The sequence below is a fragment of the Pelmatolapia mariae genome, linkage group LG14 (assembly GCF_036321145.2).
Source record: "Pelmatolapia mariae isolate MD_Pm_ZW linkage group LG14, Pm_UMD_F_2, whole genome shotgun sequence".
Classification (NCBI taxonomy): Eukaryota; Metazoa; Chordata; class Actinopteri; order Cichliformes; family Cichlidae; genus Pelmatolapia; species Pelmatolapia mariae.
The window spans coordinates 39,401,560-39,415,014 of record NC_086239.1 but is presented as its reverse complement, the minus strand read 5'-3'; the positions used below and the strand labels follow the sequence as shown (position 1 = coordinate 39,415,014).

Here is a 13,455-nt window from a genome sequence, read left to right as displayed (position 1 = left end):
CATGCCAAAGCAACAGGTGGTGATATAATCCTAACTGTGTAGAAATGTTGGCCAATCAGAAGTCTAGACGCCTGGGAGGGAAAGCGTAAACAAAGATGGCGCATAGAAGCAGTCGTTGTAAACAGAGGGACAGTAACTGTATGTAAGAGTGTGAGGTTAACAGCAGCAGTGTTTTGTCTGTATCACTGTAGAAATTCAATGATGTGAAATAGTAACGCGTCGCACACCTCTGATGCTTCGTGACTAAATCTCTGTTTTCCTCGTCCACACGTAAACACAAAAACAGAGTTTTTAAAAATCTCAGTTTTCAATGATCCAAAACGTCGTTTACGTGTGGACAAAGGCCCAAACGCAGAGAAGAGGCTGCGATTTGAAAAATACCCGTGTGCTCAAAGCTTAGGTTAGCATCACTGGGCAGGCTCGCCGCAGTCATGTGATGATCATCACTTCTGAGTTTGCTGGATTTTACTTATTTCACGTTTCATTCAAAGAGCTGAGAAATGATCACAAAATGAAAACAGCTGTAAATTTGTCTTTTTCTGTGTCTGAGTTTTCATTTTTGAACTGCAGCACACACCAAGACATTTCAAACTGTCTTTTAGTTACTTCCTGTTTTACTTTGAAGGTTTACTTCCTCCCTTTGCTTCCTTTCCCTTTCTGGTCGTTCACCCTGTCCCGTGAACCTTCTGTCTGTGGTCGTTCTCAGTTTCTGATGATACTTTTTGTTTTTCTCCTGCTTTGTTTTGCAGTTTTTGTCTTTTGAAACGTTTGAATGAAACTTCTGAACAGAGTTTAAACTGAACAGCTGTTTGTGCTGCTAGCATCACGCCGTGGCGCTCGAAGCTCCGAGGCTGCTGTTAGCAACGAGCCTCCTGCAGAAACACGGTGACTGACACGGATCGTTCCTGCTGTCTGGCTCTGTGAGCGCGTGCTGCAGCAGCTTGGTTCGGTCGGGCTGTAGCAGGCGGAGGTTACTGAAACCCTCAGTCCAGACAGTGTCGCTAAAGCAAGAGCTGATGGAGCTCATGATGCTGTTAGAGCAACTTTCTTCACATTAAACACGCATCACAGAAGCTCCTGAAGAAGAACTGAGAAGTTTCTCATTTCTAACTTTATCTTAACACCTGCAACAAATACAACATCATAGTCATAGCAGCCAATCAGGGAGCAGTAAGAGGCTGACAGGTTATAGAGACACGGCTCTCTGATTGGCTGATGTCCAGACACACCTGCTGCTGCTCTTAGCATCAGCATCCTCTAAAGGACATGACTATGGGGAGCGTGGGCTGCTGTCCATGTGCAGTTCAAACACAAAGTTTAGAAGTCCTGATTGGCTGTCCAAGCAGGAAGTTACTCACAAACAGATACAGCTAAGAGGCCTGTACCAGGAAGCGAGTTTAACACACCTGGGATATCTTCCTGGTGTCTGGATTCACTCAAACTAACGAAGCAGGTTATCAGCTCACTAAGTTAATAACCAGCTTCATGTGAGCTTCACATGAAAGGAGTGAGGCTGGCAGCATGTGACCAATCAGAAGCATGGATTAGTGTCCTGGGAGCGGAGGAAGAAGAGTGACAGTGAGAGAGGAGAAGCCTGCATGACTGTGTCAGTAAGACTGGAAATGAATTTTAACCTGTTTGAAACCAGGACGGAGTTACAGACTCAGAAGTGTCAGAACGTCATCATTAGGAAACACGAGCATTTTATTCATGTTTCCAGCCTCGCTGGAGCTTTTCCGATGGATCCTGCAGGAATGGTGTTGCCATTTTTCCACAGGGCTGATTGGTCAGCAGGTGATTTCACACCTGTTGATGTGGAGCAGCTGATGGAGCCGGGCTCTGAGACCCCTGCCAGCTCCACACTGACGGCAGCCCAACACCACCATCAGGTTTCAGGCTCATTTACTGTGTATCTGTAGTTCTTTGACTGACTTTAATACAAAAATGTTGACGTGTTGATCCAGTTCATGTGGTGTGTGTAGAGCTGCACATGTGCAGCAGGTGTGGATAAACTCAAAAAGGCATTTTTACTGCTGTGAACATCTGAGCGACAAAAATCCAAAACGTAACCTAAACGAGAAAGCTAGGAAAACAAACAGAGAACCTGGGAGTTTACGCGACCGAGGAACACAGGAGAGAGACAGCCACATGATGGTACGATGCAACAACGGACAGAGGACGACACACAGCTTAAATACACAATGGAGTAACGAGGAATCAGACACAGGAGGGAGACACAGCTGGGACCAATCACACATTACAAAACAAAGGGGACGCAAAACTCAACAAACTGAACACAGGACAAGGACTATCAAAATAAAACAGGAAGCATGAAACAGACTTGAGACTGAGACGTGGAACACAGCGAAGATGTAGTGACAGAACTAAGCACACAACACAGAGACAAATAAGGAGAACAAGAATCTAGAACAAAATCTTCACTAGAGACACGACACCAGGAACACACTAGGAACAGGGGAGGCACAGAAACCGAACAGAAACCAGGAACTATAAATATAATACAAGCAGAAAACAAGAATATAACTTAAACTGAAATTACACAAACTCGGTCCCAGACCTGAGACCCAGTACTGTGACAGTATTAGTGAAACTAAAGTAAGTGTGAAGCTCGGATCAACTTAGCGCTAATTGAACTTCTGGAGTTGAATCCCTTCCAGGAATTTTTAGAGGAATTCGTTGGTGCTGTGAGACGGGACAGGGCTGCACATCTGATGTCAGATATTCACGAATGCTTACCGCTCTGAAAGAGACATTATCTTCATTCATGCTTTATCCTCGTGGCAGGTATGCAGAGGAAAAACACTCTTTGTTTCCCTGCAGTCGAGACGAGGTCCTATTGTGTGGCATGGTGGAAGGATTTCTGTTTTTTGAATTCACAGACGATAACATTTGACGGCCTTCAGGGAGGTGTGCTTTCAGCGCACGATGGTTCTGTCTGATACAAACATAAAAATCATCAGGTGTGAGAATACAGTTGGAAAACTAACGATTACAAGAGCAGTCACTTTTAATATTACATCATTATTATTGTTACGATTTTTAATCTGACGGTTTGATCCTGGTCAGGTTTACCTCAGGTGTGTGCGGTTTCACCTTCATCATCTTCAGCCTCAGTTTCTTTGTTCCTGCAGGACGACCAACAGCGTCGGAGTGTCCTCACAGGCCGAGAACCGGCTGGAGGCGGAGTCAGAGTGTAGCAGGAGGGACTTCCTCTGAGCCGAAGGCAATATGCTGCTGACTTCCTGCTCTGATGCCTGTGGCCTCAGGCTGCTCTGGTAAATAAAACCGCACACATGAACACGTCTGTTAAGTTTCCATGACTGAATTCACGGTGAGTCTGTCTCAGCACACCGAAGAAGAAGATCATATTTTATTGTTGCATGTTTGGCACGTCATAATAATCCTGATTTATCTGCTACTGCTGACGTACTTTTACACTCCTGCGTAGTACACACTCGTTGTGTACACACTTTGTGCTGCATGAACACAGCAAACTGAGCCCTGATCTGAAATGAGGGCAGCCTTTCACCTGCAGCTGTCACATTTTGCTGACAGTCTGGTCTTTGGTAACATGACACTAAATTCTTTTACGATGAAGATGAATTCATCTGCAAACAGCAGCACAACCTATGCAACACGTGTAACAATGTTACAGTGACAAAAGACACCGACTCTACAGTCGCAATAGCTGCGGTTCCTCTGACGTCCAGCAGAGGCAGCAGTGAGTCAGTCCCCATAGACTCCCATGTTAAAACTGTACAGCAGAAATAAACATGCTTACAGCCTGATGCACAAACTGTTTGGTCCCTCCTTCATAACACCTGTACAGTAGAAGAATGTTTTTAGGATTCACCTGGTTAATATGTAATGAGGTTTAAAGTTTAGGGGCGTGGCCTCTTTGGCTGACAGGTGGATGATGACACAGGTGTTTGTATCTGCTAGCTGTCTGCTAGGCTTCACCTCAGCTAACTGGAGTTGCTGGGCGTTTCTCAATATGCGTACTTGTGCGTACTTGCGTTCTCGTGTACTCGTGATACGTCATCAGTCGGAGACCAAGTACTGTTCCAATTCGAAGTACGCATCACGCCGAGAACGCGAAAAAGTCCCGGATGTGTTCTCGATCCGCCCGTTTTATCGAGCATGCATCGGTGTAGACTTGGTACAGCAAAATATCCCAGAATGCATTTCGTCCAGAACAGCGGACTCCCGGCACATCGTTTTCAAACCCCCCCCCCCCGCCCGCGGTCTTTTCGCTACTCAGGTTAAAGAAACCCCAGCAGCTGTCTATTGTATTAAATGTCCACTAAAATAAAAATAAAAGCGTTCTAACATCTCACCTGCTTGTTTTTATTAAGGTATGTACACGTATGTACATGTACACTATTTTTATTAATAGAGGTTTCACTACTGAGGTTAACAATGATATATAAGTCACTTAGATCACTTCTAAATGTTAATGTTTGGTTTATTTCAGTGTTTTATTTGTTCCTGAGTAAACCGGTTTGGCTGTGATTAAAGTTAAGCTTCATAACATGTTACTCACAGTTAAATTAAGAGGGGACGGCAGTAAAAACTCCGGACCTGTGACATCATCACGTACGCTGGTGTTCCGATTGTACAAATCACGAGTCCGTGCTCGCGTTCTCGGCGAGTCCGTACTCCCGTGCGTTCTCGGCCAGTACGTACTCGCCGAGAACGCGAGAATTGAGAATTGAGAAACGGCCGCTGTTTTTGCTCATTAGCACATGTTACACACGTCTGTAACTCTGCCTGAGTGTTTGGGTGATGCACGTGCTCAGATGCGAGGTACGGATGCCTGGATTAACTTTAAGCACACTACGTCTTGCTCCACCTCATCACCCTCTTTTAACCATAGATTACAAACCATAGACCATTTTCTTCATACAAACTGTGGTGTCAGTATGCGTTTTACATCTTAGCTTATAAACCAAGTCTTACCGTACATCAGGGGTGTCCAACTCCAGGCCTCGAGGGCCGGTGTCCTGCAGGTTTTAGATGTGTCCTTGAGCCATCACAGCTGATTCAAATGGCTAAATTAGCTCCTCAACATGTCTTGAAGTTCTCCAGAGGCCTGATAATGAACTAATCATGTGATTCAGGTGTGTTGACCCAGGGTGAGATCTAAAACCTGCAGGACACCGACCCTCGAGGCCTGGAGTTCCCCACACCTGCCGTACAGTTTCGTAGGGTTGGTGGGAACCCTGAGTATGGGTGCATTTCATAGTTTAATAGCTGCTGCCTGTTTAAAGCTGATTGGGGCTTTATGCATCACTGTGGATCAACGTTTTTTTTGTGTTTCACCTGTGTCCTCTCTCCTTCAGGTGCCTCCTGATCGTACTCAAAGCCCTGCCAGCAGCTCTCGGGGTGAGTCCACCTCTGCCTTTATAAGCCCTTTCAGTCTGATCCAGCAAACATTGGCCACCAGCCAATCACAGCTTGTTGTCCTTCACTAGTGTGTGATGTCATCAAATCGAGTCAGCTGAAACAAGTTAGCTGTGTCCAAATTCATGGGCTGCATCCTCCTGAGGACGCATTTGTAGACCGATTACGTCACAGCGACGCGCCGAAGGCTGTCCAAATTCATAGACTCCTCCGAATGCAGCCGACAAATGCGTCCTCCTTTTCCCCGAATTTGAAGGGTGGGTCGGGTATGTCCTTCGTGGCCCACCATATCCCAGAATTCATAGCGCGGCCCAGCCAAACTCCAGTTTCCAACAATGGCGGCCGCTACTAAGTTTTAAAATTACTCTTATTAATCTTTCTGAGTCACAAAATAAACTTAACATATTTTCAGGCGAGAACATGGGTGTGTAGACTTGAAATATCTGCTCGGTTTATCAAGATATCGCATAATTGCAAAAGTGCTCCGACGTTTTCGGAGACCTCTGTTACCCACCAGCTCGATAGCTAGCCGAGAGCTCGAGGGTCACTGAAGCCGCTGAGAACGGCGCAACTCCCGGCACATCATTTTCAGATCACTGCGGACTTTCGCTACTCAGGTTAAACGTAATAAATAAGTCACTTAGACAACCTAAAAATGTTATTGTTTGTCTTTTTTTCAGTGTTTTATTTGTTCGTGAGTAAATCGGTTTGGCTGAGATTAAAGTTATTAGATTAGGTAAAATAAAACTTTATTAATCCTCCGGGTGGGTTCCTCCTTGATTTTTACACAGCTGAATAAACGTCAAACAGAAAACTGATTAAACAGAAGTGTGAGACGGTCGAGAGTTTACTCCAGTGTCCTGTTATATTTTAGATAGCAAGGAGCAGATGGCCGAGTTTATTAAACTCCACCGAGACAGCGGTGACGTTAATCAGAAGGCTAGACCGTCTAATTTCCCCAGCCGTTTACTTCCGGCCTACCCGACCTTCTGAGGACCCGGCCCACGTAGACCGAGAAGGCTGGGTCCTCAGGAGGATGCAGCCCATGAATTTGGACACAGCTGTTGTCTGTCCATTAGCTTGTTTCCATGGTTAAAGTATCTTTGCTCTTATTGGTCAAATCGCAGACCACAGTGTGGAAGTTGTCATATGATGTAAAGATGAATCATTGGTGGGATGACATCATCAGTTGTCCTGGCCAATAGTCGGGCTGTGCTGTCGTCACTGAGCTTGAAGCCAGTGTTTAAATTTCCCTCCAGCTGTGAAATGACGATCTCACAGCTGTGCTTCTGTATCCAGGTGCAGACTGTTTGATTCTGGTGTTTGCAGGAAATACACGGCTTCACATAATTTCACATCCTTTTTTCTTTTTACATGATCACTGTGCTTTCTCAAACCTCTGCTTGTTGTTCTGATGAGTCCGACCCGTATGTTGCCACTGGGCCTTTCTGGTCTTCGGTACTGGTATTTTAATTTAATGCAAACTTTAATGTGGAGCTTCGGGACAGTGATGCATTACAGGTGTTACAGAGTTCAGGTTTGAGTCCTGCGTCAGATGCAGGGAGCAACAGAACCTCTGGCTGTTATATAAATAAAACTGCCATTGCTATCTGTCATCGCAGGCATCATAAATGTGCTCTTATATATTGTGCTGTCTAATGACACGTTCTGTCCTTTGCCTTTAATCAGTACCTGCAGCCTCACACAGCACACAGGAGTTAGACTGATGCATGTAGTTTAAGTAATAATGAAGCCTTTCTGCAAATGAATCCTGAGCACTCAGATGGAGCTCAGGGTTCATCCACCAAGCAGCCACCTCCACTCTGAGCTTCTCCTTGAAGCCTGAGTCCTGCAGTCTTCTCAGAGAGATGACAAATCTCACGTTCCATCCTCGCTTGTTTCTGAATCGGATTCTGAAATCGGACTTCTTTAACGGTGATGACTCATCCTGGTGCTCACAGAGGAGCTGAAGCTTCTCTGTACACCACGATCCACTTCACGGTAACCAAAGAAACACAAGCTTCTGCCAACCAGCAGTAAACAGCCGGTGAAATCACAGTCAGTCGCACCTGGCATCAGATTGGTGCCGTCTGCTTTTGTTAGCTAAGGCTCCGCCCACAGAGCCAGGAGACATGAAAACACCGTTTAAACAGTGCTGACCAGAAACTGTAGAATAACTTTCTCTGCCATGAGCTAATCCACTGAAACTACTAACATCTAAAACAAGCTGCTGTTCCCGAATGAAGCTTCTTCCTACATCATTTCATCTCGTTACCTCTGCAGAGTCCTTTTTCCAGGGTTGTCCACACATGAGCTTTGCTCTGACGGGTCATTTTATTTCTGTTATATCATCTGTCAGAGAGAATGATGTCATCCACAGACAACAAACTAATGGTCAACCTGTCTCTATTAATTTGAAAACTAGCTACCTCCAGTGCTTTCCTACCAGCAGGCGTCCCGGCCGGGTCACTATGGCAGTGTTTGAGGCGCTCGTCCTGCAGTCTGATGGGTCTCAGTGATTATATTTCTGGTTCAGCAGGTGGAGAACAGCTTCATGTCCACTTTGCTAACCGCACTGTGACTGCAGAGAATAATAATGGCTAATGTTGCTAACTGAAGGTGAAGGAACGTGAGATAGGAAACTGACTGAGGAGACAGCTGATTATAGTCACTCCTGCCGATACTGCAGTCTAATACTGCAACACTGAACTAAACGGTGCTTCTGCAACCAACAGTTATTTTTATTATGGAGTAATCAGCTGATTTATTTATTTATCTTTAACAATTGATTCATTCAGTCAAAAACGCCATCAGAGCGTCAGCCGATAGCCCAAACTGCCATAGTTCATCAGTAACATGTAAATCTGTGAAATATAGAAAGGCACTCAATACAGAGCAAAGCTGATGCCATATTACTGAAACCAATCAAACGGTGCTGACATCAACATAACTGCAGATATATCAGCGTCACAGGGGTCGGTGCGTCCTCGTCAAATATGACAAAAAACAAAAACCGGCTTTGAAGCAGTGAATGTTTTTCTTCTTGAAGGATTTGAAACAGTTGTTAGTGTTTTGTTTACCGTCAGCCTGACGATGAATCATTTAATCATGTCTGATGAAGGTTAAGTCTCGACCTCGCTGGAGGACTTGGGCTCAGTGAAGGATTAGTGAGCAGAGGCTCCACAAAGTCAGCAGCCCCGGATCAGACCTGATGAAAACAAAAGTGATGGTTAACATTTTAGAAGCATAGAGCTGATTTTTCTTTTTAATGCAAAACTACCAGTGACAGATGATCTGACTGTGTAGCAGGTTTGTTGGTGTCTACAGTTTGTGTTCTTAACATGCGGAAACTCCATAAAAAGAGGGAATATTATCTAAACCCAATGACCTGGCAGGACGCTAACAGTGTCAGGTGTTTGGTGGATCCTTTACAGATGGCCTGCAGGCTGAAGACGAGATGGGCCAGTGTGCGTCTGACTCTGAGGGGTGCATAGCTCCCTGAAGCTAATAGTCATTTGTGTTTCATGCAGCGGTCACTGCAGCTTTAACAAGTCTCACGTCTCCTGAACAATGCCAGCTAATGGTTCTTTAGCAACTCTCCAGACTCGATGGTTTTCTGGCATAGACCTCGGTCTTCAGTTCACCGCACAGATTTTCAGTGGGATTGAAGTCAGGGCTCAGTGACGTTCACTTTGGTTTTCTGGACGTCGTTCTTCACCTGGAGCAACGTCTGTTTTGGACGTTGATGGCACAGTTGTGTGCACATCAGTCTGAAGTTGTTTTGTACCGTGTAGCTGTCTTTGAATTTCTTAATGATGCTTCTCACTTCAGTTCTTCACACTTGATAACTTTGTATGTTCATACTTCTATAACTGTATGCAAATAGAAACGAGCACGTTTAGAAATGCTATGTTTAAAAATTCCTGACTGTTAGAAAACAGTAAGTGACAAACTTTAAATTTCATAATAATTTGTCCTCATCTGTATGTAAACAACACTGGACTAAATTCAGGAGCTCAGGGTCTGATTGTTCAGGTCCTCTGGAGTCCCTCAGGGATCAGACCTGGATCCTCAGATGTTGTAGACATGGAGACTGTTTTCTTTACCCTGCCTGTCACGTTGAGGTCACCAGGTTCAGTCTGTCTGGGAACAGCAGCAGCGCCGGCCAATCAGCGGCCGGGATTTCTGGTCAGCCAGTCAGTCCCTTCATCTCGGCACCCCAGACGGAGGGATGGTGATTAATGGAAGATGCTGGAAGCTGGTTTGAGTACAGTCGGAGTGCTGATGAAGAGGTGATGTGAGTGCAGAGAGTCATGACAGCGTAAGTAGTGATAGTGCAGCATAAATGGAGGTGGATGGAAGGATGATGGTTTGGGAGACGTTCAGAACAAAGTCCTGACAGCAGATAAAGCGATAGCAGTCACATTCCTGCTGATAGCCACGCCTCACTGATAACCTCGTTTACACAACGCTGCAGGAATGCGGCTGCTAACACAAACACTGCTGCCTGCTGAGAAACTCGCTGTCTGGGGCCCACAGAGGAAAAAAAACACACTGACTACATCAACAGGGACACTCGGTGTGGGATGTGTGAAGAGGAACATCCTGGATCAGGTCCTACTGTTCTGCCTGATGACCCCTCAGAGCACAGCCACATCAGTACATTTGTGGTTTATCTTTCAGTACGAAGTGCAATTAAACATCGGGGGTGTTTGTAGGATTTCTACATGGGATTGCACAGGAGGACAGGAAGAGTCTGTGAATAGACAGACACTTTATTGATCCCACAGCGAATAGTGTCGTGGAGAAAGTGTCAGACGAGATCGTGGGTTTGAAGCTGTGAATTGAAGGGTCGATGCTGGATGTCATCAGTGTGTATGCCCTACAGGTTGGAGATCAGGTAGAAGACAAAGAGACATTGGAGAGGAAGTTGGTCAAAGTGGTAGAGAGTGGTGGTAATGGAGGTGGGGTTGGGGGTGATTTCAATGGACAGGTGAACAGGGCTGATGAAAAGCTGTTGTGTAGGTGTGGTGTTAAGGAGAGACATGCAGGAGGGCAGTATGTTTATTTACACAGCGCCAAATCACAACAACAGTCGCCTCAAGGTCTTTATATTATTGTACAGTAGACCCTACAATAATCCATACAGAGAAAACCCAACAATCAGATGACCCCCTATGAGCAAGCACTTGGGGACAGTGGGAAGGAAAAACTCCCTTTTAACAGGAAGAAACCTCCAGCAGAACCAGGCTCAGGGAGGGGCGGGGCCAACTGCTGCGAACTGAAGGAGTGTCACCGTGTCTTTGTGGATCAGAGAAAGCAGGTGATTGGTTGCTGAGAGAGGAACTATGCTACTGCATTAGGAAGTATATGAGGGTGGTGCAGTATGAGGACAGAGAGACAGAGTATTATTCAGTCTATTTGGTACGTGCGTATTGTTTGTGATGAGGTCCCCTTTCAGTCTTATTTATGTTCTGGTTGTGTTCGTCCTGTCAATAAAAATCACAAATTAGAAAACAGAAAAGCAAACTGCACCGTGCAATTCCCAGTTGACCGCTTGCGTTTGTAACTAGAGGACAGCGAGGACCATAAAAAGCCCGAAATACAAAAAAATTAATATAAAGCAGGACCAAGTTACAACATCACAGCTACTATGTTATTTTACTGAGCACATGTACATAAACAGTATTTATGGAATATTGAAACATATTAATATTCTTGAAACATGTACAGATTGTTTTCACCGACCTTGTGCTGGTTAGTATGCAACCCTGACAATATATACAAATACAGCTATTCATCTGTACATGTTCCCTAATATCTGTTATAAATAACAAAGTAGCTTTCATGAGTGGATTTATGCACACTCAGCGCTACATGAGGGTTTCTGCTACACTGTGCGTAGCTGTAGAAGAACAGCTATTGGTCAAGTCCAAGAATCGGCCAATCATAGAGCCAATAGCATCAACCCTATTTTCTCAAACAAGCACAGAGACTGTCAGTCTGAGGCTTTAAGAGCATGTGTAACCTTCAATAATAACCGTAATTCTGTGAATGACGAACTCAAACTCTGCAGCCAGTCGTTCGTGTCAGTGATCAGTAAGACTGAAAGTAACTTGGATCATTACTGACAAACACATGTATTTAAGAGTCTGGTATGAGGGCCTGTCAGTGAGGCGTCACATGGCCGTCCTTCCAGGATTCTGACTCTTAGGGCAGCACCACATCCCCCACTCACCTGTTGAAGCACCAATCACCGTGAAATCCTCAGTCGCTGTCCGTGGTCCTGAAATTTCAACAGTCTATTTTGAGTGGAATTAAAGTTTATTAAGGAAAAAATGTGTTTCTAAAGTTTATTGACGTAAATGCATTGATTAGACTGAGGTCCGTCTAAAGCGGGGTGGGGTCCAAACTCGATATTGTCATCCCACCGTTCTCACCATTCCCCAGCCATCCTGCTTTAAACCTCAGGGCGTAGGCTGTGAAATCCATGCCTCAGAAGCCACAGTGTGATGAGATGAACCCGGAGTTTTGTTGCTGCTGGTGTTGTGTCTCTGCTTTGGGTTGGAGGCTCCCTTGAGTTTGTTGAGTAAATATAGAATCGGGTGTCTTATTGGCTGATACATTTTTAACACATCTTCATCTGATACTCCAAATAATCTGACACGAGACTCTCTAAATCTCTGCCAGCTGTGAGCAGCTTTCTGTGAGACAAAATCACAGCTTAAATCATTTTCTGACAAACCTGCCAGGGTGATCTTTTTTTTTAAAGGATGGACCAGATTGTAGATTTGCCACTGCTAACATTTTTATGGCTTCTTGTTAGCATCAACGTCTCTGTGGAACTCATTTAAAGTGCTGCAGTCGGGTTAAACACATGAATCAAACAATATTGGATCTTTTATTTTCTTGTAGGGTCAACCTTACAGTATAAAGCACCTTGAAGCAACTGTTGTTGTGATTTCGTTCCACATAAATAAATAAATTGAACTGAATTCATTTTCTGTGGATTAATGAGGGAATGATCATCATCTGTGTCCATGATACTACTCGATTACTTTTGAGCCTTTGAATGGGGAGCTGTGTATAAAATGACTGCAGCTCCTAAAATAATATTGCAATACTTCTTTTTTCAGACCTTTTGAATTGAGTGTGAAAGTCTGCATGTTTTTGATTACAGTTTCCTGTGTAGGTGTACAGAGGCAAAATGACCAAAACAACCATGTATCTGGCTAAATGGACCTGACTGTGCTGTGAACTCTGAATCCACCTGAGACTGGTTTGCCAGAGGTTGTGTTCCCATTGCTCAAAGTTCATATTGCTGCTCTGCAGTCAGGATAGTTTTTGTTTGTGTGCAAAACTTGTTTGTTTGAATTTGAGCTCAACTTCAAACCATGTAGTTTAAACAAAAGTGCACAGGTTGGTCACAGAGCGATTTATTAATATCAATGAAGATCAGGTGTGATTATTTTTATAGGTGCACTTGTACTGCTTCAGTAGTTTTGTCACAGAGGTTACACATTTATTTACACATTTATTTACACGTCTAACTGTGAGCACACAGGCTGTGTCTGTAAATGCACTGGAACACGTGCCTCTGGCTTGTTTTAGAGTTTAAATCTCACTTTTCTGTCATATCAATCTGAACATCTGAACATCTGTACTCATTGAAAGAATCGGTCAGGAAAAATTGGAGCGTGATTGTCACTGACGTGATCTGATAAACACACACACACAGTCAGCTGTCTGCTTCCTGAGAATCTCAGATGCTTGTCTTTCTGTCTGACTTGTGTTTACATTCCTCACTGTCTGAACAGAAAATAAAAACAGTGCTGCGGTCTGAGCGTCAACAGACAGAAACCTTTACCAAGTCTAAAAGCACACATCAGGTTGATGTCATTTGAGTCCTTTCATTCTAACAAATACTGTGTTATTGACTTAGACCCAGTTGACCAATGTCAGTTTAACTCTTTATTTATTCAAGCAAAGCTTGAACTCGGGTAAGTTCCACTGTGAATATTTCAACACAGG

At 44.4% G+C, this 13,455-nt stretch overlaps 1 protein-coding gene across 1 annotated transcript in view; it reads left to right on the top strand.

The window, feature by feature from the left end:
• The first annotated feature begins 2,946 nt into the window (after positions 1 to 2,946).
• Positions 2,947 to 13,455, top strand: part of col4a4 (collagen, type IV, alpha 4) — a 52,167-nt gene continuing 41,658 nt past the window's right edge. The window contains exons 1-3 of the mRNA XM_063492629.1: positions 2,947 to 2,981; positions 3,153 to 3,206; positions 5,364 to 5,406. Coding sequence (XP_063348699.1) covers positions 2,947 to 2,981; positions 3,153 to 3,206; positions 5,364 to 5,406 — 132 coding nt within the window. The remainder of the gene's footprint in view (positions 2,982 to 3,152; positions 3,207 to 5,363; positions 5,407 to 13,455) is intronic.